Below are 25448 nucleotides of genomic sequence, written 5' to 3'. Positions count from 1 at the left end.
AGATGGACGTTAAAACTGTGTTTCAGTTGTTTTTTATCTATTCATTGTTGATATTTATCAAAGAGGAACATAGATTCAGCCTAGATAGCCCAAGCCATCCGTGATCCTTATGACGTTTGACCTGGATCCTGAAGTGACATTATTTATTTTTTGTGTCAGTCTGGCACAGCCATGTGGAACTTCTGGTTCATTTTAGCAGTGGAGGTTTGGCTGAGTTACATAATCAAGTCAGCACAAGGTTAACTGTATGATTAATATTTCATTAAATTAAGTATATGTTACCTTGTGCCTAAGTTTTTCATGTGGTTCAGAATTTTGTGCTGGAAACAATTGGCTGTTGCATGGATTGTTCCATGAATAAATCTGACTTGCAAATGGGGCTACATTTGTATCAAGAACTGTGAGTGCCCTCCTCTGCTACTGTGAAAGGCTGCTGCCAATTTTAGACCTGTGGACTGAAGTCCTCCAGAGCTGCCTGCTGTTGACTTTCAAGAAGGCAAGGATACTGTTTGTGTTCCCTTCCCATTCATTTTTATATCTTCTCCTTAACCTGAGTGTTGTTTTATCCCTGGCACAAACCTGTGTTGCCAAGGTTCTGGAGATGCAAGGGATTTGGAAGGAGGAACCCTTCAAGACCTCGTCAGGTAAGTTAGGTGCAATTCTTCAAGCCCTCCACTGAAGCTGTTCTGGCCACAGAGAGTGTGTCCTTGAAGAGAGTTTATCAAATGGCACTAATTGAGTATCACAAGAAGGTAAGTTCACAGTTATGGAAGGAGAATTTGGTCTGAGCATGTATTTTAGCAGTGTTACTGTTTAACTTTACAGAAATATGACATGGACAGCTGAGGGTGTGCACAGGTTCCACTGCCAGTCTCTTTTTGTTTGAGGGGAGCTACCAGTGTCCAGGTGCTGGCATTCAAGGAGTGCAACAACACTGCAGTCACTGCTGGGACTCACCTGCTGCAGCTGGTGAGCACAGTCCTCAGGAGCATCCAAACCATTTCAAATCTGCACAGCTGCATTAACTAGGCTTTGCCTCATGGGGACTGCAGTAATATTTCAGGTACCATTTCTATAGGAATTTCTGTTATTTCAGAAAAATAAAAAAATACTAAAATATCTACTGTAGTATTTGTTTTGTTTCATGAGAAGTTGTATGCAAGAATTTATAGTTAGGAAGTGTCTGTTGCCAGTATGGTCAAATAATGTATTGAGCTACAGGGTGTTTTGTAGACTTCTTCCTTTTTCATTTTTCTCCCTTTTTTGCCCTTTTGAAATTTTCTTCTTTTTTTTTTCTTTTTTTGTTTGTTTGTTTGGTGGGTTTTTTTGTTTGTTTGTTTTTTGTTTCTGCTTTGAGTTCCTTTTAACTTGAGCGTTTTTCAGAATCAGGTAACTGCATACAGTTGGTGACTGTTACTGAGGATGCTCAGGAAGTTTCTGTATGTTTTAGAATGCACACATGTAGCTATGCTCTTGGCTGACCAAAATTAGGAGTGTTGTAGCTTGTACTAGCAGTGTTTTGAACAAAGTAGGCAGTGAGATATTTATTTAGTGTGATAGCTGGTGAGCTGTGCATTCAGGTGGACATTCAGGTTGGGTTTTAGCTGGTGTTCTGGAAAGCTTCTGCTGTGCTGGTGTGGTTTCACAGATAGCCTTCTCTGTGGAGGGGCAGTGGTGTCTTGGGAAAATAAGTTTTTCTGACAACAGATGTGAGAGTATAGATTGGTGCTAAACATAGTTAGCTAAGCTGACAACAGCACTCCTCTGCTAACTGCACTCAGACCAGGAGGATTTGCAGCTAAAGTTGCATAAGCTGGGGAGTGCTTTTTTCATGCTGATCCTTACGCTGCTGTGTCAGCAACATGCTGCAACTGTGAGGTGTGGCTTAAACCCACTGTACAAGCTGACAAGGCCATGAGTCTCTACGTGCATTTTTTTTTTCTGTTTGCTTTAGTCAATAAGGAACAAAAATTCAAGTGAATTCAAATGAGACACTTCCATGCTGAAGCATTATTTTATGTACTTTTTTACTGCTCCAACAAACTAGTGGAAGTTCTTCTGAAGAGCACAAGGATTTTTATGGTTGCTGGTTGCTCTTTTGTCTGGTCCATGGGCATGCCTTTCTACCAAGCCATTTTCTCCATGTACTTTATTGTGAATATCATGGAACAAACAGTTCTTGAAAGTAAAATTGAGCAAATGAAGTGAAGTTACCAAGCAAAATCAGAATTCAGGTGGAATCAGAGAGAGGAAGACAACAGTTAGTCTTGGGTAGAAAACAATCCCAAAGAGTACAGTACTTGGTACTTGGTCCAAAAAGGTATGATATGTAAGATAAAAGGAATAAGCAATCCTGTAGAACCAAGGAAGAAAGAAAACAGGGACATTAAAGAAGAGGGATAAGGAATAGCTACATTCAAAGAGATTGGATGTGGTCCAGCAAATCACAGTCACAAGACCTCTGTCATGGTGGTGCAATTTTTCTCCAGAAAACTGGAGAGGAAAAGAGAGAAGGAATCAACATGTGAGTGTAATGGCCAGGAGGAGTCATCATTCAAGACTGTAGTATTTTGTAACTTTTTCTCTGCAAGTGGCCTTTCTCATTACACATGAATTGAAAAATATTTTGAAAGTAATAGCAAATTTGCAAAAATATATTTACATTGGTTATGCACATGTATGGAATCATGCACACTCACACTCTATTCAACATCAGTGAAAGAAGGCTGTGAGACAGAAAAATAAACAATGGGCTGGTTTGGGGTAAATGTTTTGTCTTGTTTCTCCATCTAGAAGAGTGATTGATGTGGGTCATTTTCACAAGTTGTCATCCACTAAAATATTAGTGTCAATGCTCATGTTGACATTTCGTGCATTTTAGATGAAGGGGTTTTTTTAAATTTTTCTTTGTGTCCACACATCAACTGACACAGCCTGCTGGGTGTAGTCTGTGGCTGCACTCTGTGTCCAAGGGCTGCTGCTCACCAGCAGCCCAGTGGATGGAAATGCTCTTTCCTGAAGTCTCACACAATATGCAGTTAAGGCTTAAATGACTCAGAAAGAAGAACACTCTGTAAGTGGATGTGCTGTGTAGAAGACAGAGAAGTTTACAAAAACAACAGGTCCTCTTTCAAATGTATTTCTAGTTCCTTGAAATCCCACCTGATTTTGCCTCCTGTACTTACAGCAAGTGTTTAAACTTAGCATTACAGATGACAGAATTTCAAGCCAAGAGTAATAAATCAATGAATATATGTCTCTGAGCCACAATAATTGTCTTACATTCATTGTTGAGAGAAACTTATTTTCTTTAAAGTATTTGGTTCATATCAGTTTCTGCATTTCATGTTCAACAGAACAAGGTGAAAAGCAAATTCATTGGAGCATTAGATTATGTTTCTTGAAGTTAAAAGGTCTAGAGATATTTAGAGAGTTTTAGAGATGCCAGGAGACCTGCTTAGTACTGTGATTTGGTGAGGAGATAGCACCATTTCTCTAAGATCAGTACAAGAAGGCAGCTCCTTGGAACAGACACAGAACCCATTTTGTTTGGGTTTTTTTCTTTTTTTTTGTGTGTGTGTTTGTTTTTGGTTTTTTTTAATGCCAAATAATAACAAATAGCAAAGCTATTGCTTTAGGCAAAAAACTGGGCATGTACGAGAACAAGGCAAAAGATGTGTGTCTGGAGCTTTTCTGAATCTACAGATTGGTTTGGATTTTTTCCTTAAGAATCATCTGTAATGTGAGTGCAAAACTAGATTTGGGCATGTAACATGAGAGTGGGCAGGGCTCTGGATCCCTTAAGTTTCTGTTTTAAACTGCCATACTCATCTTACTTACTCTGTGCCTCACTTTTTTTCTTCTTTTCACAGTTTGTATTACAGAATTTATTTTTTTTTTAGAAAGTACCTGAAACAAAGTGTCTTGTAACTTTAAGAAGGAATTCAACAGCAAGCTTATGTGCTTTGGTTCAACCACTCTGTTTTGGTTGTTTTTCTTCTAATGGACAACTTAATCTCAAATTTCAGGAAAAACACCAGACACAGACAGAAGTATTTATCAGCATTATTTACTTTTACGTCATTTTATTTCATTCTCTGGACAGTCAGTCTTTCTTTTTGTATTTGGTCCATTGTTCCCAGATGTATTCAGCTTGGAGGCATTGCATTTGGCATGCCAGTAGCATCAATCATGTCCTTGGTCCCTTCCTTGTTTTGGTCAAGAAAAGCTCTTTACAAGTAAATCTTTAACTTCTTATGCATATCTAAGAAGAGTTGAGACATGATGATACACAGAAATTTCAATGGATTATCTTCAGCAGATATTTTCAGGTGTTAGAATGCATTAAACTGTGTGTTAATTGACATCTATCTTGAGAGCACACATTTGTTATCTCACAATATTTATGACTGACAGCTGCAGGATTTGGGTTTGGGGATTTGTGGATTTTTTTCTCTTCTCTTGTCTTTTTCTATCCAGCTTCATCACCAGTGCTTTTATGGTTTTTTCTTGGACCTCTGTATCTAAATCTACCACTGATATCTCTTTTCATGTCTCAAAGCCCCTGTTAGTGCACTTTTCATATAACTTGTGTCTATGGGAGGGATTCATTTTTGTTGGTGTTTCTTGAAGATAGCAAAGCCTTTACTATGCTATTTGACCCTATTTATCTCTCAATTAATTACTTATTGATCTAAATGTGTATTAGAAGGTAATTAAGTTTCACTGTTTGCTTTTTAATCCCATTTCAGGGTTTCTCTGCATAGCACTTGAAATGTACACTTGAACTGAAAAGAGTCTTATTCCTGTCTTTCTTAGTGTTCCACATATTTTCAGCATTAAAATCCTATTAATACAATTTCTGTAAAAAAGGATTAGTGGTAGAGTAGGTTCAGGTAGTGTAAAGTAAATGAAAAATCCAATATCAAATTTAAAAAATTACAGCTGACCTTACAGTGTATTGCATAGATATCATTCCCAGAAGTATCTTCAGTATAATAATTATAGCTGTTATTCAATTCAGGTAAGTTATATCAAAGCCATGTTTTTTTCTTCTGAAAGAGGAATGGATTTGCTACTTAAGAGGTAAGTCTGTATCAGGTCTCATGAACTGACTGTTATTGAATATTTATTGCTGGTTTTGTGGTTTGTATACGCTTTTGTCAGAGAGCAAATATAAACATGAGCAACAAGTGTAATGAAGATAATGCAGTTGAAGTCCCAGTAACAAGAGTCTTTCCAGCATGATTTTCAGTAGAAAAGAGTTACTGGGTGCTCCTGGGGTAATGCTGTTGCCTGAGCTGCCCATTTTACTAGTGAGAGTGTTGGCAAGTAGCAGAGAGGTTGAGAGCTCAGTGAAAGACACATAAGCAAAATTATAGTGCAAAGAAATGGGAGTAGCTACAGATATTTTGTGTGAAAATATATGATAAATGTAACAAAGTATTTTATACATTTGTTTTTAGGTGTTGCTGCTCCTTTTCCAAGAGGTATATTCTGTTAGTGAGTTGGATTTGCAAAGTAGTTTTTAGCTGAAAATGATAAATGCTCTCCCATATTTAATACTGTTGGGGAAAGAAAAAATCAAAACCTGCAAGTTTTTTCTTTTTATATCTTGTTACTTTTGAGAAGTGGGTAGGAATAGTAGACAGCTTTCAGCTAAGTGAAAAAAATAAAACTCAGACTAAAAAGCAAGATTTAAGCATTTTTCTATTCTTATCACTTTCTGGTATAACACAGCACGTAGCATCATGTTGTAAAGTAATAAAAGAGAACAGCTTAGCTTCTAAACCTTGAAATGAAAATTTGCAATTTTGCTTGAATGGTCTTGACAGTTGTTTCAGGAGTGGCAATCTTAGTGCAAGGGATGAACTGAAAATACTGATGTAACACCACCAGAGAGTCCCTAAGTTTTCAAGAGAAATTGATAAGGTAATCACAGAAAGCTCTCAGAAGTTAAAGCCATTTTAAATTGAAAGAGCGCAAAGGTTTAATCCCTGCTACTGAAATCTTGAAGTGTAGTGGTAGTAATTCTAGTACGCATGGTCATTAAAATAAGATTTCACAAGGAACCAGAGCAAATAAATGCATTAAATGTGTAATTTTTCAAAGATCTCTCCAACACTGAAACTCAGCCACAGCCTGTAGAACAGAAACAATATTGAAATATTAATGAAGTCTGAAAACTACTGGTTTTTCCTTCTTGGTTTTGTTTTGTGAGGGGAAAGACTTGCTTAAGGAGATTGTGTCTTACACTATACTAGTTAATGTAGCTGAGGGAAGAACAAAGAGATTTCTACCAGACAAAGCTCATGTCATACTGTATTTTTGTTCTCCTATTAATAACACTGTAATTATTATGACTATCTGTCTGAACCCATACCACCTTTGTTGTCTATGACTTATATAAATGTGTATGTGACGCTCTTCTGTTTGTACCAGTTCTCAGTCAATGCTAGCCAACATTTTTAGTAATGCTCTAAAAATTCAAAATCACTCATGGCAAAAATTAAAAGTTTCAAGTAATGAAAATGGCAATCACTACTCCAGAATGTAGCAGAGCCATAACATGAATTAGTTGTTGGGAAGTAATTCTATATAAAGTCTTATTAGTTTTAGTTATATTGCTGAAAACTTTGCTATGCTTTAGCTATAATTCATCAGTCCTGACTGAGGATTTTACTATGTGAAAAATCTCTTCGTGCAGAAAATCAGAGGAGATGATCATAACCATCCCTTGGGCTGCAGAATGTATGAATTGCTCTCAAAGCTATTCTGGTTTTAATTTCTTGGTATTATTCAACTCTCTTTGGTGGAATTAAACTCTCAAGAGTATTGTATTGTTTCAGATATGGCATATGTATATATATGACTCCATGTTAGATACAGATGCTTACTCTTATTTAGAAATCAAATTAAAATGTGGCTTTGTTAGAATATCACCAAGAATAGTGGACTTTTCATCTTTCTGGCAAAAGGAAATTTAGTGGAACAAACTTATTTAAATTGCTGTGTCTAAAGTCTCAAAATGAACTTTCCTATGTTTGTGTAGTGAGGAAAGGAGGCCGCATGGCTCTGTATAGGTCTTAGTCCAACTAAAATCTAAACTACTGTCTAGAAATTTGCTCTATCTCTTCTCACTGAGAATCAGGAGAGTTGGCACCTTCTCTAATATGGCTTGTGGGAGGGGGTTCTGTCTTGGAACCTTTTCCTTTGGAAACAGTAACAGGCAATTTCTTTGTAGTTCTTAAATAATTACCCAGTTGAAATGTGAATGTATGGGAACAGCAAAAGAATAAATCACCACAACAGCAGCTACATGCATTTTTTATAGTATCCCAATTTTCTCTCTTTCACACTGCACGATAGAAGAAAATGTCCACTTTATTTCATTGCTAATAGTTGGCAGTATGCTGAAAATCAGTAAAATTAATGAGAAAATTATTATGGCAGAGAAATACTGGTCAGTTTTAATCTAGTTTTTAGAAATAATGGATCTATGATAAAACTGCTTTTGTAGGCTTTGAATTTGGTCATTTTTCGTAACACCCTTGCTGTTCTGTAACCTTTCAGCATCTAACTTAGCTTTGGAAATTTTCTGTTGTATTTATAAGGCTGAAGCTTGTACTCTTGTTTTCACCCATATCAAAATGGGAAACAAACATATATGTTAATAAATCCTTGTTTGCATTGAAGTTCTTTCTTGAAGGCAAAGTGCTATTCATCACTGCATCTCTGATGATGATGCAATCTGAGAAATGAGATCCATCACTGCATCTCATTGCTCTTTTCCATGAGCTCAAGCATGTCTGTAGAGGGGCTGAGGTGCCCTTGGCTCTACTGGAAGCATTATGTCATCACCTAAACAAGATGTTGTTATGCCAGGAAAGGATCAATACTTTGATGAGTAGCTGCTGGCTCAAAACTGCATTGTTATTTTATAAAGGACTACTTGGAATACATTCCAAAGCATTTCTCATGGTATGAAGCTCTAGGGATTTGATTTGTCTCTCTGCCCAGGAAAATGAGTTGATTCATCTGTAAATACATGTCTGCCAACCTCAGATAATAAGAAAAAATGCATCTTGTGCCCACATCAGGCTTCAGCCTTTCAGCCATTTGAACAGTTTACTCTCTTTGTGAAGGAAGTACTTCACATACCAAGAATTGATTCAGCGGGGAAGAGAGGAAAAGCTTTTAGCCTTTTTCCTGCTGCTGAGACCAGATGAGCATACCCTTGGTCTGCACGACCACACAGCCCTGGCAGTGCTTCACTGGGTGGGGTGAAGGGCTGGCAGCCCCCAGAGGCTTAACTTCGAGAGGGTGCAGTGCTGGAGTCGTGGAAGGGATGCAGTGCTGCAGACCTGGAGAGGATGCAGTGCTGCAGTCCTGGAGGGGATGCAGTGCTGCAGTCCTGGAGAGGGTGCAGTGCTGCAGTCCTGGAGAGGGTGCAGTGCTGCAGTCCTGGAGAGGATGCAGTGCTGCAGTCCTGGAGAGGGTGCAGTGCTGCAGACCTGGAGAGGATGCAGAGCTGCAGACCTGGAGAGGATGCAGTGCTACAGACCTTCCCACTGCCCCCCCCAGCCCGCTCCCCAGCCAGGCTGCAGTGCCAGTGCTGACATCTCTGTCTGCCTCGGGACCTGCAGCTGAGACAAACCGGAGCCACAAGCCTCTGGGCCAGTGTGTTGGGAAAGGCAGGACGGAACAGCTGAAGGGCTCTTTGCTGGAACGAGTTCAGCTCTCTGCTGAGAAACAAGTTTTGGAAGAGATTAGTGTTGTTCAGAGTACTAAACTAGCATCGCTTTGGATAATATCACTAATATACAACAACCAAGGATTATGTAACTGGTTAGCAAAATGGATTAAAAAACTTTTCAGGGTCTTCTTGCATCCTTTTCATGCAGTCGGCAGTGGCTTTAGCAAAAAGGCCATATGGAAGTCCTGTAGCTCCTTATGAACAGCCTGTCATCTGAGGGGAAAACACTACCTTGTAGATATCAAAGCATCATTTAACCCTCCTGTTGACTCCTTTAATTCTTCTATTGGCTCAAGTCCCAAGTAATTCAATTTGAGGATTTAAATGCATGAAGACATGTAATTATTTTCTGAAGGTCTTTTTCCTTTTATACTGATCAGGAAAAAAAATTGCTCCAATAACCTTAATATGGGAGACGAAAAAAAAGGAAAATTCAAAATCTTTCCATGATATATAATTTTTCCTTATTCTTTTTAGATTTTCTGTTTATACTAAGCTTGATAGACACTCAGTACCTAGTACAGTTTTTGAATGAATTTGACTTGTCTAATAGAGAGAAGTTCCTCATTGGTGCTGTCAGAGTAAAAAGATATATTCACCTTGACAGAAGGCATTCTTAATTCACTTCTATCCTACTTGTTCAGGCCTAATTTGTCAAAAATGCTCCCAGGTTCTTCCTTGTGTTCAGGGGTGCTGAAAATGTTGAAGAATTTATTTTCATTCTAGCTCAGTTTAACAATCACAACTTACCATCAAAACACTGATTATAGCATTATTTGTAAGAGCTTCTGAATTATTGACAAAAATAATGGTTATTTTCTGGAAACCTAACCAAAGCAGAACCTGCTTTTCATACAGAAACAATGTGATTCACTGCATCTGGAAGGCAAGGTCAGCCTGAATACTTATTTTGCCTTAAAAGAATTCCTCAGTGTTTGTTTGCTGTTTTGTTTCTTTCAACAGTGAAGCCATATGATATTTCAGCTGAAGAAACAGGCAAGGAATTTTATCAGTGCTCTTGTGAAAAGCCTTTCATAACATCCGTCAGCTCCTGAAAACTTCAGTGGGATTGTTCATCTCTTTGATACCAAGGAAAAAGGATCAATATCTGAGAGATCTATTGTAAGTTTAGGAGTCCTGAAGAAATCAGCTAGCAATAGGCATCCAAGGTTCTTTGAATGTTTATTCTTTCATGCAGTCTTTTTTTCTTTTGCCACCTGCACATCTAACCTGCATTGTTATTGATTTTTATCTGGCAGATAGGCCTTAATATACACATATACTATGCCTGGGAGAAACTGAACCTAGGTGGAAAGGTTTCACACTGCCCTGAGAAACACTGATTTTTCTAAAAAGCTCAGATACAGATATTATGAATTCTAAGAACACTAACCTTGAACAAAGACTTTTTTTCCCAGAAAATATCCAAGAACTTTTTAACAGACACAAGAAAGAAGAGCCTTATGTGCTTTTGAGAGGACTGAGCTTTATAACTTTGTTCCTTCTGTTAGAATTAGTCCACTTCATTTGTTCTCTATTATGCAACAAACTGAACTTGTAGCATCACTGTATAAGTAGTGATGGATAGCTCTCACTATCCTTTCACACAGGATCAATGTTTTTTCTCATTTAAGCAGGGAAAAATAAAAATTTGTCCTATCATTCCTCATATAAAAGTATCATCAAAGCCCATTGTCTTAGTTTCACTTCTCTGTTGACCAAGAATTGGACTTTAAATTTTTCAATTCAATTTTTCCTATTGAAAGAAGGACATAGCTCAGGAGCATCTTCCCTCTTGCAGAGGAGGAGCTGGAGAACACCTTCCTTGCCACCAGTGTTTCCATCCTGTACTCTACCCTAAATGGTGTTTCACATTTACTGATAATCCCTCTCTGAGAAAAAAGCAAGCATTTTTCTCTGAGGTTGTTATTAATATCTCATTATGAGGTTATGATAAGAGATCTCCCTGGAGTCTGCCAGCAAAACAGCTGTTGGAGTAGATGTGTCAATACTGCTCAGTGCTGTAATGTTTTGGTAATCTCAGTCTTTAAGATAAAGACAGGCATCACTTGCAGCATGTCCAGGTGTCAGTCAGCTGCAGACCAGGGAGTTCTGGAATGATGTTTGAACCTGGCCTTTCTCATGGCAGCATGACCACGGGGTTGCTAATCTGTATTTTTGGAACCTACCTACTTTGATAATTAGTGTATTAGGAAACAAAATGTCTTTCTTAGAGTAACTGCAACATTTGACATCATTAAGACTGTGATGGAAATATCTTAATACAGGAAAGGAGAAAAAGAGTCCTTCCTGAATTTTGAAGAGTACATTCTACTTTATCCCACACTTGGAAGTGTTGTCCTATACAGAAGAATGACTGGAGGGTGATTTCTGCTTGAGATGAGTAAAAATTCCTTCATGTTTCTTTATCTATTTTTAAGGTGGGTTTTCAGTGAATTCATACTTTCTCTATACAAAATTCCCAGAGATCAGGCAAAAAATTATTGACTTAGAAAAGAATTCTTCTTAATTCCAGTGCTATGATAGCTGTGCAAACCCATACAAAAGCTGCTTGAGCAGCAGTAGTAAAAACAGTGCCAAATACATTCGGCTGTTTACTTTCAAGCTAGGAAGTGCTACAGGGATCTTGGCATATGGCCCCCACTATTTGAAATCTGAGGAAATTCCCACTGGGTCTGAGACCAAACACTTTCTTGCAGCCATTTGGTGGGCTTTTACTACTGTGGTGTTTTAAAAGCTGTGATGGTTAGCAGGCTCTCACTGCTCAGGAATCCAGCTGAGCTGCCCTACAGAGTGCTGTTCAGTTTGCCATGGTTGCAAGCACAATTCAGCCACTCCCGGCTGTGTGCTGCCTACTTACAGCAATGATTAATTTCTCCCCAAGACTTCAATATAAAAGTCATCTGAACTGAGTGATGTGCAGTGCTTCATTCTTCTTTGCCATGCTTTTTAATATCAAAGCTGTGAATTATTGTTTTTTCACATTAGAATTTTCAGAAAAAACATCCCTTACATCCCTGTTTTTATTCTTGTGTCCCTACATAAGCAGGCTGAACACAAATCAGTACCTCAAAATTGGGGTGTTTTTTTAATGTAAGAGGCAGGATTAAATCTCTTTAAATAGTACTTGCTACTTATTGATTAATATATAATTCATGCATATTAATAAAAAAGTGTTGATAAAATCAGAGGCAAACCCTCTTTCCTTTCTCATAATTTATTTTTTGCCAGTTTGGTGTTTCTAATGTGTGTTTTATGCTGAGCAGGAATCAGGACATTATGGGGGTTAACTTATGATAATGACAGTAAAGGGTAGAAAAGTTGGTTGTAGACTGGAAGGTTAGTAGGCCCAATATTTCCTACATTTGATCAAAGTAATCATGGGTTCCAAAGCCCTCCCCATGGCTTCTTGTCACAGCTTCACTGCTGCAATTCAGATTGGTGCCCAGCTATGGGAGGTCAGCTGCACTGCAGCCTGAGAAAAGAGGGGTAACCATTAAAACCAATTTGTGTTGATTGTCCTAGAACATTGTAATAAAGTAATTGGAATGGTTTCCAACAAGCCTTGAAACTGTTCTTAAAGTTGCCTCATTTTGCATCAAAGAGAAAAATGTTATAATTTGTTGAACAACCACTGATTTGATGAAAGTTTTTGCCCACTTAGAAATGAATTTTAAAGCACAGTGGAAGAACCTGTCTGAGAGAGCTTCCCATGGGCATTGTAAAGGTCAACCAAATTCCAAGCAAACAATTTCCCCCACAACAAATATTATCAAATGAGATTGCATCTTAGGGACTGCAATGCTTATGGTTTTGGTTTTTTTTTGTATTTGTGCTATGCCCTGCTGTCAAATAATGAAGAACATTTACTCCTGAGCTATTCCATACCAAAAAATCTCATGCAGAATTTGATCATTCACTAGTACCTTGCTCTAAACATGATGATTAGTTTATAGACTGATTTTCTGCTTCTACTATGAATTTTCAAATATTGGTGCCTCCAAGGAAAACAAAAGATTGTTTACTAAAGAGGAAAATGCATTATGCCTTCCAAATTAATTGGTAGAAATAAACTTGAAACTTGACTGCTTATGTGGTTTAGTTATTGCATCAGCATGAAGTAGCTTCTTCACCAAATTAAAGAGACTCAGCCCTTCATGCTCCTGTATGAGTCAGAGATTTCCATAGAAAATGCATCCACCTGTGGATTTCTGATCAATGGAGTATACTGTGTACCTGTTCTTAAGAAACTTATATTATACATTTTTGGGTTTAGCTGAATTGAATGAAACTTTACTGAGTCATTTACAAAAAAGTCCCAGCAGCACTGGGTAGCATATGTGGTTTGTATAGACGATATGAAAGTGACTGAGTTTATTCCATACAGTCAGCTGGAATGTGTGAAAAGGAGGATGGATGGTATGATAATACCCCAAAGATACTCTAGAAGCAGGTTTGACTCAACACACTGCCAGCTAGTGCTTCTGGACGCCTAAACCAAAAACAGGAGTCTTCTGCAAGGAGTTAGAAGTAGCTACAAGTGTGTTAGCACTTGTCCCCTTACAGCAACGGCATCTTTGAGACCATGATAATGATGAACATGGTCGCTAGCTGTCCATTACATCTTTCAATAAAAAAATAGATATGAAAGGAATCAGATATTCTATACTATTTATTTAAGGTCACTTGTAGCAGTGGACAAATAAGCACTACATGTTGTATTATTGGTAGACTGAGGAAGAGGAAGTAATGAGGTGAGCTACTCAGCCAAATACTGATTTAGTAGAGGGTGTCTCTTTAGATTCAGTTCCAGATGGGTGAATGCAAGATTCACTCGAGCCTGATAATAACTTCACCCTTATAAAACTGTTTAAAACCAGGCTATTTTAGTCCTGTGGTCACCAAAATGTTTCTACACTAGCTGCTGTCTCTTGAAGTTACTGAGATATCAGCTTGAGGTTATTATAACTCAACCATCACTTTCCTTGAAACCTGTTTGGCTTTTTGAATACTTGAACTGTAGCTGCAATTTGAAACACATGAAACTATGGAAGATCAGGTAGTGGGCATCAACTCTGAGTAGTCGTAACTCATTTTTTGCCCAGTGCTCATGACAATTTGGAGCCTTGGGTGACATACAAAGGCCAGTAAAGGCAGGATAGGTGCATTTTTAAAAAAAGATTATGTTTTCTAAACCATGGAAACTACTACACCAAAAAAATGAAGCTGATAAAACCATATAAAAGGTCTGGTCTTGTGGCCTTGGGCTAAATCTAATGAGCCCAAAAATCTAAGTTTTGAATGAGCATTGTGACCAGACTAGATTAGCAATATGGTTCAGAGCAATAATGCAGTTTTGAACCAAATACCTCGGCAAACTTCATTTACTGTCTGTTCATTAAGTTCTGAGGACAGCTGTGGTACATACCCATGAAACAGATTGTGTTTGGAAGAAAACCAAATCAGGTGCTGCAATGCTTTTCAATAGCATTCCTGATTTAGTTGTGGAATTTGCCACCAAAAGGTGCTCCAGTTTGTGCCTATTGTTTTTCCTTGAGCATTGGACGTAACGGAGATATCTTAACTGGGAAATCAACTAACATCTAAACAAGGGAGAGCCTCCCAACCCTCTTACAATGGATATGTAAGGAGTCTTAGCATGACACATTTTGATCTGACTGCACTTCTAGTAGAGGACAAAGTGGGTATAATTAGAAGTGCCCTTGACTAAGACACTAATCCTGGGATTTAGGTGATAAAAGTCTTGAGGTCTCCCTGATAGGGAGTGTCATCAGCCATGAGGCATGATATTCTGCTGGTCAAACCTAGGCATTTATTGCTGTTCTACATGTAGAGTAGCTGGAGGGTATCCCCCAGCCACTGGCTACTATACAGAGCATGCGAGTCTTTTCTGAGACCCTGTGTCATAATCTGCCTGTTCCAGACAGGCATCTTGGCTATCCAGTGGCCTCTCAATTAGCATTGGGCACTTTGCTTTAGGCAGCTGGATCACAGTTGGGTTCAGCTCCCAAGTATGTGCTAAAAAAAAAAACCCAAAAAATCTGAAAAAAACCCTGAAGTTGTGAACAATGTCAGAAGAGATTGGAAATCCAAAGGCTTCCATGGCTTGGCTCCAAAATCAGAGTTTTGGTGTCTGTCCAGGAAGTGGAAGAGGGATAGCAAGTGAGGGTGAGGACTTGCATTTTAAATCTGATTTATCCACATATGTTTATGCCTTTCCATAATTCATACCTTCAGAAGTAATTTAGGAGGCAACACTAACACTCATTAGGCTGTATCTCACTTTCTGGAAAGAAAGCATGATTTATTCTCATATATCACACTCTCTGAACAGCTAAGTAGATTACCAGAGAGTTGAACACAGAAAGGAGAAACTTTTAGGATTTTTAGGATTAGCAAATTAAATTTCAAAGATAAAGAAGTCTAGCTGCATTATGTTTTCACTCTGAAGTGTTAAATAGTGGGTGAGGTGTTAACATCATTATTATCCAGTGAATTGGAAGGTTCAGGTAAATGTTTTTCCATCTGGCTGTACATGCACACCTGCACCCATACCCACATGTTTTGCAGCGTCTTCAGAGAGTGAGAGGAATGAACATCTTTCTTCAGTTTTGTCATTACTTGTGTTGCTTTTAATCTGATAGTTTTTAGAGATCCATGTTGTCATTGATTCAAATAAGTAGGAACAGTTTGTCTGTTTTAACCCAGCCTCATGCTGTGTTGCTGTCGACACTGCCGTGCATGCTTCTCTAATCAGCCACATGAACCATTCATGGTCTGTCTTCTGAAACTCTGCATCGTGAGTGCAGAGGTTTGTGCTGGTTAAAAAGGGAAGATGTGGGGGTTTATCTCCTTCTGCTCGTCCTGTTTGTTGTTGGGTACCATCAGCTTCTGTTAAGCCTAGAGCTGCATTTCTGGTTTTTGCTGAGGCAATCTGTAGGATGCTTCTCCATTTCTCTCTCCCCACTTCACGTTCTGCCCCACAGTGTTCACGGTGCTTCTGTGCAAGACCTGAATGATTTGTGATGTTGAGATTATTAACCATGTGGTACAGGCAGTAAGCCACACATGCTTTCTCAGTAGCCAGTGGTTGCTGGCTGTGGAAGACACATATAGCATTACATTAGCTTCTGTATGAAGAATTCTAGTCACAGCCTCATAATGTAGTAAAAAAAAAAAAAGGCAAGAGGAATGAAATGTTGTACAAGTTTAATTAGACTGAATATTTATTTTAACTCAATACTACTTCCTTGATTTCTATTATAGTTGCTGTTCTGTCCCTTTATGGGCTCATGCCCATCCTACGGTGACAGAGGAGGAAGTTTTTCACAGCTAAATCTAGTACAAATGTTTTATTAGTTCAAGTCTCATTATTGCATTTTCTTTTCTAATCAAGACAAAGAATCTGCTATTAAGAATATATTCTTTTTTCCCACTTATAGCTACAACCATAAAAGCAATTGGTTTGAATCATTCCTTTGCCCTCAAGGTTCTTTTTTGAAACATTGATTACTCCTAATTGTCATTTCTCATCCATAATGATTTAAAATTGTGTCTTTCAGAGTCATGATTTTTGCAAACAGTTCACATTACACTGTCTGGACATAGTTTTGAGGTGATTGATTTTTCAAAGCATTGCACTGAAAACTGATTCATAGTTTTGACTAAAATAGCTGATTGACTAAAACCCTGTGCAATCTTTTAAAAACGTATAACTTTCATCAAAAACTACAATTTGTATAAATTGTATTTAAAATGACACGTAGACTAGTCAGCTCTAAATATGTTTCCCATAAAATGGTGTGTTCCAAATTAGTTAGCCATTGCCACCTGGTAAGACAAAGAGCTTATAAATGTGTATTACGTTACTGTTCAGTCTTTGATTTTTCTTTTCAGTATACTCATAACTATCCCCAAAATGACTGTCATCCCTTTGAACAACTATAGAGTCCAGCAAAGTTCCTTAAATAAATTTATTTACTAGAAAGAAATATTTAACTTCAGTTATGAGCTGAACCTCTTTCTTCACCATTGCCTCTTTTCTACTGAGCCTCTATTTTACTGTGCCTTCTGTTCTTAGTTTTCCATTTAAATATAATACCAGAAAATCAAAAAGAGAGTATGTCAATTCAAGTCAACATGCATGCTGAGATGTCAAAAGGCATATGCATAAATAACTCTGCTTTGTGGATTTTATGCAAAGTATTGGCATGTATTTGCATTCTAGTATCACTGATTCAGACAACTTCATACCAGCTGTCATCATCTCTACCACCATAGCGATCTGAAAAACAATCAAAATGAAAATTACTCTATTCAGACAAACTGCTTCAATCCATCTTTGATCTTACCATTCAGAACCTTGGTCTGAAAAAGAAAATTTCACCTACATTTCTAAGCATTTACTTTAGGTCTATATTGTATTTTTAAAATATTGGACTAACCACAGAAAGCAATGTTGTTAATTAAACACATGAATTAACTAAACTTATGCCTAGGAGAAAATTCACTCTTATTCAAAGAAAAAAACCTTCCTTTATTTACCTTAAATCTGAAAATGCAACTCTGAAAGAATCTAAAAACAGGATCTTTGTCCTGTTTTTTACAGGTAGGTAGTTTTTACTAAGGTAGGTAGTTATGAAAAACATAACTACAAAGGTAGGTAGTTATGAAAAAATACATTTGTGAAATTTGCACCTGTGAACTTTCCAACTATATAATGAATCAATAACATGACTGATGAAACTGGGTCCCAAAACTAATAAGATAGAGAAAATAATTTTTTTTTTTTATTTCTTACTCTCCTATCTTTTCTGAATAACTTTGTTCTGCTAAATGTATTGTGTAAGTTTTCTTTCTTCTGATGAAATCAAAATGGTGAAATAGTTTAAATGAAAACATGAAAATATAAATTTGATTTTAAATAATTAATTTTTCAAAGTGAACTTTCAGCAAAGTTAACTCTGTGCTATTGAATTTAAAAATGACAGTATTCACAAGAAAGAGTTTAATCCATCAAATATTTTTAGTTTAGGAAAATGTCTTTGCCCTTCTCATCATCCTTCCTCCTCATATAGTAACTCTGCTTTCTTGTAAATAGTGGCTGTGTCTTAGAACCTCTGTTGCTCCTGTAAGAAGATGGAATTCAAGATCCATCTTTAACCAATTATTCACTCATGTAGACGTAATGAAAGACACATGAGCCTGTGAATATCAGTCAAAATGTCTTCCAAGAAGGCTGGTGTGAATGTTTGTGTTTCATAGTATATTTGATAGGTGATAAGTTCAAAAGGAGGAAAATTGATGAAAGTGTTGAGGAACCTTCCAAATGTCAAATAGGAAGTAGGAGGATTTTTTTGTAACTGGTCATTAGGCATTTCACCAGCTCCTGTCTGAGCTCAATCTACCGATGTTCACAGGAATGATTACAGCTTTAGTCAGAAATGATACATCAGTGTCATTTCCTTGGTGATAAGGAAAAAATGAAAATTATTTAACCTAATAATATAAGTTGGGTTTGTTTCATCTGATTCCGTCTGTATCAGGTTGATTTTTAATCCTGGCAGCTATACAGAATCAAGAATATTTTAAGAATGTAGATTCTTCACATAAACATTCTGATGTATGTGTTGTTTATGTTTGTTTTTCTTTTTTATTTATTAACATTGGGAGGCTACAGATATTTCCACTGATACCTGGAAATGAATAATTGATTTGACTGCCATGGATCACATTTCTGTTCATATGGTTTTTATAAATTTGATTTTTATTTTATTTTATTTTAATAAGATGATCATGGGCATTTATATAGTATTTATATATTATTATAGTAAGACCATTGGTGGTGCCTACAGAGATGCTTCCATGGCTTAATAAGTACTAGATACTTTATCTGGTTTTATCTGGTAGATTAATTAGTCCAACTAAGTATATATTAGGTAATATTTGGTCTGAAGTGTCACAATAAATAATGGGGCAGTGCTTATTTGCTAGTGTTGATAATCTGATTATCTGTATTTCTGTTTAGTTCCTGTGTTGTTAATGAGACTATCAAGAACTGAAAGAAGTAAATAAGATTTTTCATTATGAGATTGTTTTATTTTAAAAATATTTCACTAGTTGTTTATTTTAAGTCTTATAAATATACTTTCCAGATTTTTCTTTTCTGCTTCAGAGAAACACAACCTAGTTTGATTTATATCCTTTTTGGAAAGGGGATGTTTCTATTGCCTCCACAGTCTGTGTGATTTTATTTTCTCGCCTGTGCTTTCCTGTTATTTTACTTGCAGTGTTGATTAGTAGTTTTACATTGTATTCTTCTAAAAGCAGCATAAAAATGAGTCATCTCTCCATCTTAAATGCAAGAATAATTTTCCTTTATTTTTTCGTTTATGAAGGCCATGCTGCCTGGTGCAAGTTAGAAGAGCTCTGATATGGATTAGAGCCCTGACTGCTGAAGCAAAGCAATTAGAGCAGCACTCTGGGAATAAAAGATCCAGTTAAGATAGCTCCACTTAGGGGTCTAAAAATGAGTTGGGAGAAAAGTTATTGCTTCAGTGATGGTAGGAATTTTTATGTTAACAATACTTTCATCCTGAAGCTCTTTTGCTGTGTAGATTGGAGCCCACACTTGAAATTTGTCAATCGTGCCATGCTGGTGGGACACACATACCCTGTAAAACCCTTTAGGCAGTTACAAACCATAAAAAAAAATCTTACTGTTCTTATAGTCAGAATGTATAAAAGTTAGTACCTACGAGGGAGGTTGCTATTGAACATGATACATAGTTTGATAATACTTCAATACCAGAGCTATAAAAAATTATCTGCCTGCCCAGAGTTATAGCTTCTTAGAGCTCTTCTCAAGAATTGGTCTCTACATATGGTTCTGTATAAAAGCACCTGGACATGCTCCAGGCAAGGTCTGCATGGGCCTGGTTTTGAGGATCTGGAAGTATCCGCAAAGAACACCTTCTCGAGAAAAACAGACTCTTATTATACAGTTGAGGGGTGGACAGAAGAGAGAAACTTTCTGATGTCACCAGCACTTTCTTCATAGATTTCCGGAACCATAGAGTGTTTTGGGTTAGAAGAGACCTCAGATATCTCGTTCCAACCCCCCTGCCTTAGGCAGTGACACCTTTCATTAGACCAGGTTGCTCAGGGCCCCATCCAACCTGGCCTTGAACACTTCCAGAGAGGGGACATCCACAGCTTCTCTGGGCAACCGATGCCAGTGCCTCACCACCCTCACAGCAGAGAATTTCTTCCTAGTATCCAATCTAAACCTACCATTTTTCAGTTTAAAACCATTCCCCATTGTCATATCTCTCCATGCCACTCCCTCCCCAGCCTTCTTATAGAACTCCTTTAGGTACTGAAAGGTTGGTCTGGCACTGCCAAAGAACATCATCATTCTGTCAGACAGGAGCTTTTAAATTTCATTGTTTTTTAAAAGGATGCAGTTAGTTTAGGGGGGGGGGGGGGTGGGTCTTACATCTCCTCTGGGGCTTTGGTTGAGACTAATAATTAAAATAGAAATAAGGAACTTAACAAAGAAACACAAATCAGTATTTCTGTATATATCTGTAGGTGGGAGCCACAGCTACAGCAGCTTGAAACAAATAATATTCATTATTTTTCACAGTGATAGACAGTTTATGCAGAGAATATACAGGGAGGTTGGAGCTTTGGAAGAAAGGAAGGATTCTGTAAATTTCCATGGTTCAGGAGCAGCATGTAATATTTCCCTTCGTAAGAAAACAAAGTACCTTCTGGATCTCTTCCCACATCCCGCTGTATATCAACAACTTTCTCTCAATTACCTTTTGGCTCAAGTGAATAAAGGGCTGCAATCATCCTTTTTAACACGCCTTTAAAATTGCTCTTTTCTTTTTTTTTTTCCCAGGTCATTTCCAACAATAAATGCAATTTAAACTTTTATGATAAAAGAAGAGCTTTAAAATAGCTCAGGTATTTTTCTAGAGAAGGTGATGTCATTCTTTCCATCAGCAGAAATGCAGATCTCATGCTGTAGTCTTGGTTTGCTGATAAGTAGAAATGGAATTAGAATATTAGTCAGGATTTTGATATTTAAAATTATTTCTTTTCCTCTGTTATATTATCTTTGTCATTTGGTTTTCATTATCCAAAAGTATTTCAATTGCCAAATTTGACCTTTTGGTGTATTTACACTGTTCTAATGTGACTTATGAGTATAATTGGGAACAGAATTTGATTTATGTGCAAGTGGCTTGAGTTGTTATGTGTAAGTAGCTCAAGTTGCCTGACATGAACTGAGATAAAAAAATTTTATGACTCCCAAGCAACCTTTTAAAAACTTTCTTGGGATATTTTTCTTTGGAAGAAAATAAATACTACATAGTTACTTGTAGACAGTAAAAAAAAAAAAGAAAAAAAAAAAGTGTAAAACGCTTACTGATTTTAGTTCCAGTTTGAAATTCTTGAGCAATGAGATTAAAGTTTCACTTCTGCACTAGTTGTCATTTGGACAAGACCACATCTGACTCTCACATATTCAAGGAACAACATTAGGAACAAGTTCACTGATATTGAACTTCCTTCTCTTCCCTCAGCAGGACTGAGCATAATTGCAGACATTCCTTGGACATGGAGGAATCCTTGAGCCTGCTACCATCTGGAAGCACTGGGCACAGCAGCTGAAGGGCTCCCTTACATATCTGTGACCAGCTCTGTGTTTTCAGAGCTCCTGCTGCAAATCTGTGATTCCCTCTAGAATTCCAACACATAACTGAGTAGAGTGGCCAGTTATGGTGGAATATGATTCTTTGTTCTTCAGCATATTTATGTGAGCATTGTCCAGCTTTCACTGTAGTTAAGATCTGTTTCACTTTAGACTCACACTCTCAGATAAGATTGGATACACAGTACTTTCTACCTCTGCCAAAATAATACAAGGGCATGCTTGATTTTCACTATGGAAAATAAATTAGTTGCAGGATCCTAATGAAGAAGTACACATGCAAGAGATTTGGAAGAGTGATAGCTGGAGTTCCTAATGATTTAAATCAATAGTTTGGTAATGCAGGTCATGCTGAAGAATATGTCTCTGCTGATGATGATTAAATAGATGTACCTGCTTAGAAGAGCTCCTTAATTGACTGCCTGCATTATCATGTAATGATCCTGTTCAGCATAACAGAGTTGCTAGAGTTAAGTACTTTTTATAGAGATCTCAGAGTCATAGAATGATTTCCTGCAATGGGCAGGGAAACCTTCCACTACACCAGGCTGCTCAAAGCCCCATCCATCCTGGCCTCAAACACTTCTAGGGATGGGGCATCCACAACTTCTCTGAGCAACCTGTTCCAGTGTCTCTCTGCTCCAGGTGGGTCTCAAAAGAGCAAAGGGGGAGAAATGTCTCCAAGGGTGAGGCAGGCTGGCCACATGTCTTTTGATTTAGCCCAGGATACACTTGGCATTCTGGGCTACAAGAACACATTGCCAGGTCATGTTCAATTTTTCATCCACCAGCATCCCCAAATCCTTCTCCTCAGGGCTGCTCCCAATGCCTTCATCCCTCATCCTGTATTGATACTGGTGATTACCCTCACCCAGGTGTGGGACCTTGCACTTTCCCATGTTGAACTTATTGAGGTTTGCAAAGGCCCACTCTTCAAGGCTGTCAAGATCCCTCTGGATGGCACTCTGTCCCTCAGGAGTAACAGCTGCACTACTTAACTTGGTGTCATTTGAGATGAATAACCTACTCTAAACTCAGACACTGAGGAGAGAAATTTGGCTTTAAACACTGTGTTGTTTCCTAGATAGGTAGTAAATGGATCATAGCAATAAACTTTGTAAGTTGTGTTACCTTCCTGCACTCTTCCCATTTGACATTGTGAATTGTACTTGTTACATAATGTAGTATTATTCCCAAGTTAACTACTATTGCAGCCTTTCCTGTGGCCTCTCTAGACCTGTGAATAAAGTTAGGTGTTTTTACAACTATGCCATTTCTCAGGGTGTAGCCCTTGATGGGACATCTTTACCACCAAGGCAATAAATACAGCAATTTACTGGCATCACTGCATCCACAGTAATGTCCCCTCAGTGGTAATTACAGGCTTAGGTAATAAGTAGTAAAACAATAATTGATGTGTGTGCTTTGGTCTACTAAATCAGTCATCCTTTAGAAATTATTTCTCTGTTACAACCAGGGAAGTGAAATATAAAGTACTAAAACTGATTGAAAACAAAAATATGTTGGCTTAAATTTGACCTTTACTTTTTAGAGACAGATGCACATGTTGATAATCAGGGATCTACCTCTACCAGAGAGTATCAGAGCAGACCCAAGAAAGCAAAGGAAAGAATTCCTACAAGACATTCCTGTAGCAGCATGGAGCATCCCAAACCATGGGCTCCTCAGCACAAGAGAGACATGTTGCTCCTACAGCAGGCCAAGTGGAGGGCAACAAAGATGATTAAGGGACTGGAGAATGTGTCTTATGAGGAAAGGCTGAGGAAGATGGGCCTTTTCAGTCTTGAGAAGACAAGAATAAAAGCAGACCTCATTGATGTATATGAGTATCTGAAGGGTGGGTTCCAAGAAGATGGAGCCAGGCTCTGCTCAGTGATGCCAAGCAATGGGACAAGAGGCAACAGGCAGAAACTGATGCAGAGGAAGTTCCACCTCAGCATGAGGAAGAATTTCTTTACTGTCAAGCTGACCACGGACTGGAACAGGTTGCCCAGAGAGATTGTGGAGCTTCTCTCAGCAGAGATTTCCAAGAACCATCTTGGTGCAAGTCTGTGCAATGTGCTCGAGCATGGCCCTGACTGAGTAGGAAGGCTGAACCAGATGATCACTGCCATTCCTCCCAATCCTATCCATTCTGTGATTCTGTGAACAAAACACTAAAACAATGTGCAAGGAAGAAAGAAGTGGCTTCTTCTTAGCCAAACAAGTAAGAAATGCGGATGCCATTCCTGGTGCTAGTACACTTTAGTAGGCCTCTAACAAACCAGAGAATATTTTATCAGTTCTCCATTTTACAGTTCAAGACTTTAGCCTTAAGTAAGAAAAAGGACTTTTCAAATTAATAAGAATGAAAGGAAACCATCATAGGCAGGAATGGTAAAAGGAATGAACTTTTTACTTCATCAGCTAACATGGTTCACAGTGCAAGAATATTGATTCTGGTGACTGTAGGCTATAAAAGATTAAATCTACTTTGCCCACTGGAGAAATGATAAATAAGTACCCTTGTGTAATATTTTTAAGATAACAGCTTTGTATTAGTGATCCATTCAATCTTGGAGCATGTCTGAAGGGGTCAACAGCAAAAGCTTCCTGTGGGAGGGAGCCCATGTTGGAGGAGGGGAAAGACTCCCCTCCCTGCAGTGGCAGAAGCAATGTGTGGTGGACTGAGAAACCCCCATGCCCCATTTCCCTGCCTCTGCAGGGGAAGGAGGTAGAACTTGGAAGGAGGGAGGGGTGGAGGTCAGTGTTTTTAAGGTCTTACTTTATTTCTCATTATCCTGCTCCAATTTTCTTAGTAATAAATTCAATTATTATCTCTAATTTGAGTGTGTTTTGTGTGAGTTGCCTGTGACAGTATTTGGTGAGTGATCTCTCTCTGTTCTTATCTCAAACATGAACACTTTGTTACATTTTCTCTCCTTTTCCAGCTACAGAAAGGAGCAATAGGCTTTTGTGGATGCCTGGCATCCCAACAGGGTCAACCCACTACACCACCCAAGTGCAAGATGAATGATAAGAGATGACGTAGGTGGCAAAATACAAGGAACCAGTGAGATATTAATGACTGCTCAGAACTGCACTTGGCAGACTATTGTTCACAATGGATTTTTGCAACAAACTTTAAGTCTCAGTATAAAGAGCTCTACAGGTGTTTGTAGAGGGACAGATTAAAAAATGTAAAGAACAAAACAATGGACAAAATATTTCTTGAAATTGTGGAAGTGTGGCATACCTTAATGGTATAAAGGTAAATCCAATAAAGGTAATATCGTGTCTTTTAAGGCCTGAGGAAAGATTATTGGAATGACTGTGATAGATGACAACTAGTATTTGTTGTCCAGGAAGACTATCTTCAACATATAACTTGGATGACAGTGCCTAGCCCGTTTGTTTTCAAAAGATGAAATCATAGAATCACAGAACAGAATAGGTTGGACAGAACATTAAAGATCACCTATTTCCAACCCCCATGCCATGGGCAGGGAGACGTTCCACTAGATGGAGTTATTCAGAGCCCCTCCAACCTGGCCTTGAACGCTTCCAGGAATGGAGCATCCACAGCTTCTCTGGGCAAACTGTTACAATGTCTCACCACTCCCACAGTACAGAATTTCTTCCTAATATCTAATCCAAACCTACCCTCTTGCAATTTAAAGTTTTTCCTTCTTGCTCTATTCCCCCTTGTACAAAAATGTGTAAAGTCATTCCCTCTTGTAAAATGTGAGTGAAATGTGAGCATATTGTAAGGTTTAGAGCAGAGCTGAAGTGCAGAAGCTTTTTCAGCCTGAGCTAAGACAGCTGGAGAGCTGGCCCTGGGCTGGACCCAGGTAAGAACAAGACTGGAGACGTTTTCTTACTAAACTCTGTAGAAAGTACTCAGCTTTGGAGCAAGGTTGGTTGCTA

General features: G+C 38.1%; 1 protein-coding gene across 3 annotated transcripts; it reads left to right on the top strand.

The window, feature by feature from the left end:
- Positions 1–14754: 14754 nt before the first annotated feature.
- Positions 14755–24320, top strand: LOC135301750 (uncharacterized). 3 transcript variants are annotated; one of them, XR_010363479.1, is made up of 2 exons: positions 14755–14965; positions 21397–24320. XR_010363479.1 is itself a non-coding variant. In XM_064422123.1 (2 exons), exons 1-2 carry the CDS (start codon positions 14866–14868, stop codon positions 23622–23624), a joined length of 651 nt encoding a protein of 216 aa, XP_064278193.1. In that variant the 5' UTR covers positions 14755–14865; the 3' UTR covers positions 23625–24320. The 3 variants fall into 3 exon arrangements, 1 of the variants encoding a protein (XP_064278193.1); XR_010363478.1 differs by lacking the exon at positions 21397–24320 and adding an exon at positions 20445–21196; XM_064422123.1 differs by having other exon boundaries at positions 23074–24320.
- Positions 24321–25448: the final 1128 nt, after the last annotated feature.

This window comes from Passer domesticus, chromosome 5, assembly GCF_036417665.1.
Source record: "Passer domesticus isolate bPasDom1 chromosome 5, bPasDom1.hap1, whole genome shotgun sequence".
Taxonomy (NCBI): Eukaryota; Metazoa; Chordata; class Aves; order Passeriformes; family Passeridae; genus Passer; species Passer domesticus.
Note: the sequence above shows the minus strand (reverse complement) of the source record. Positions and strands in the feature narration are given on the sequence as shown.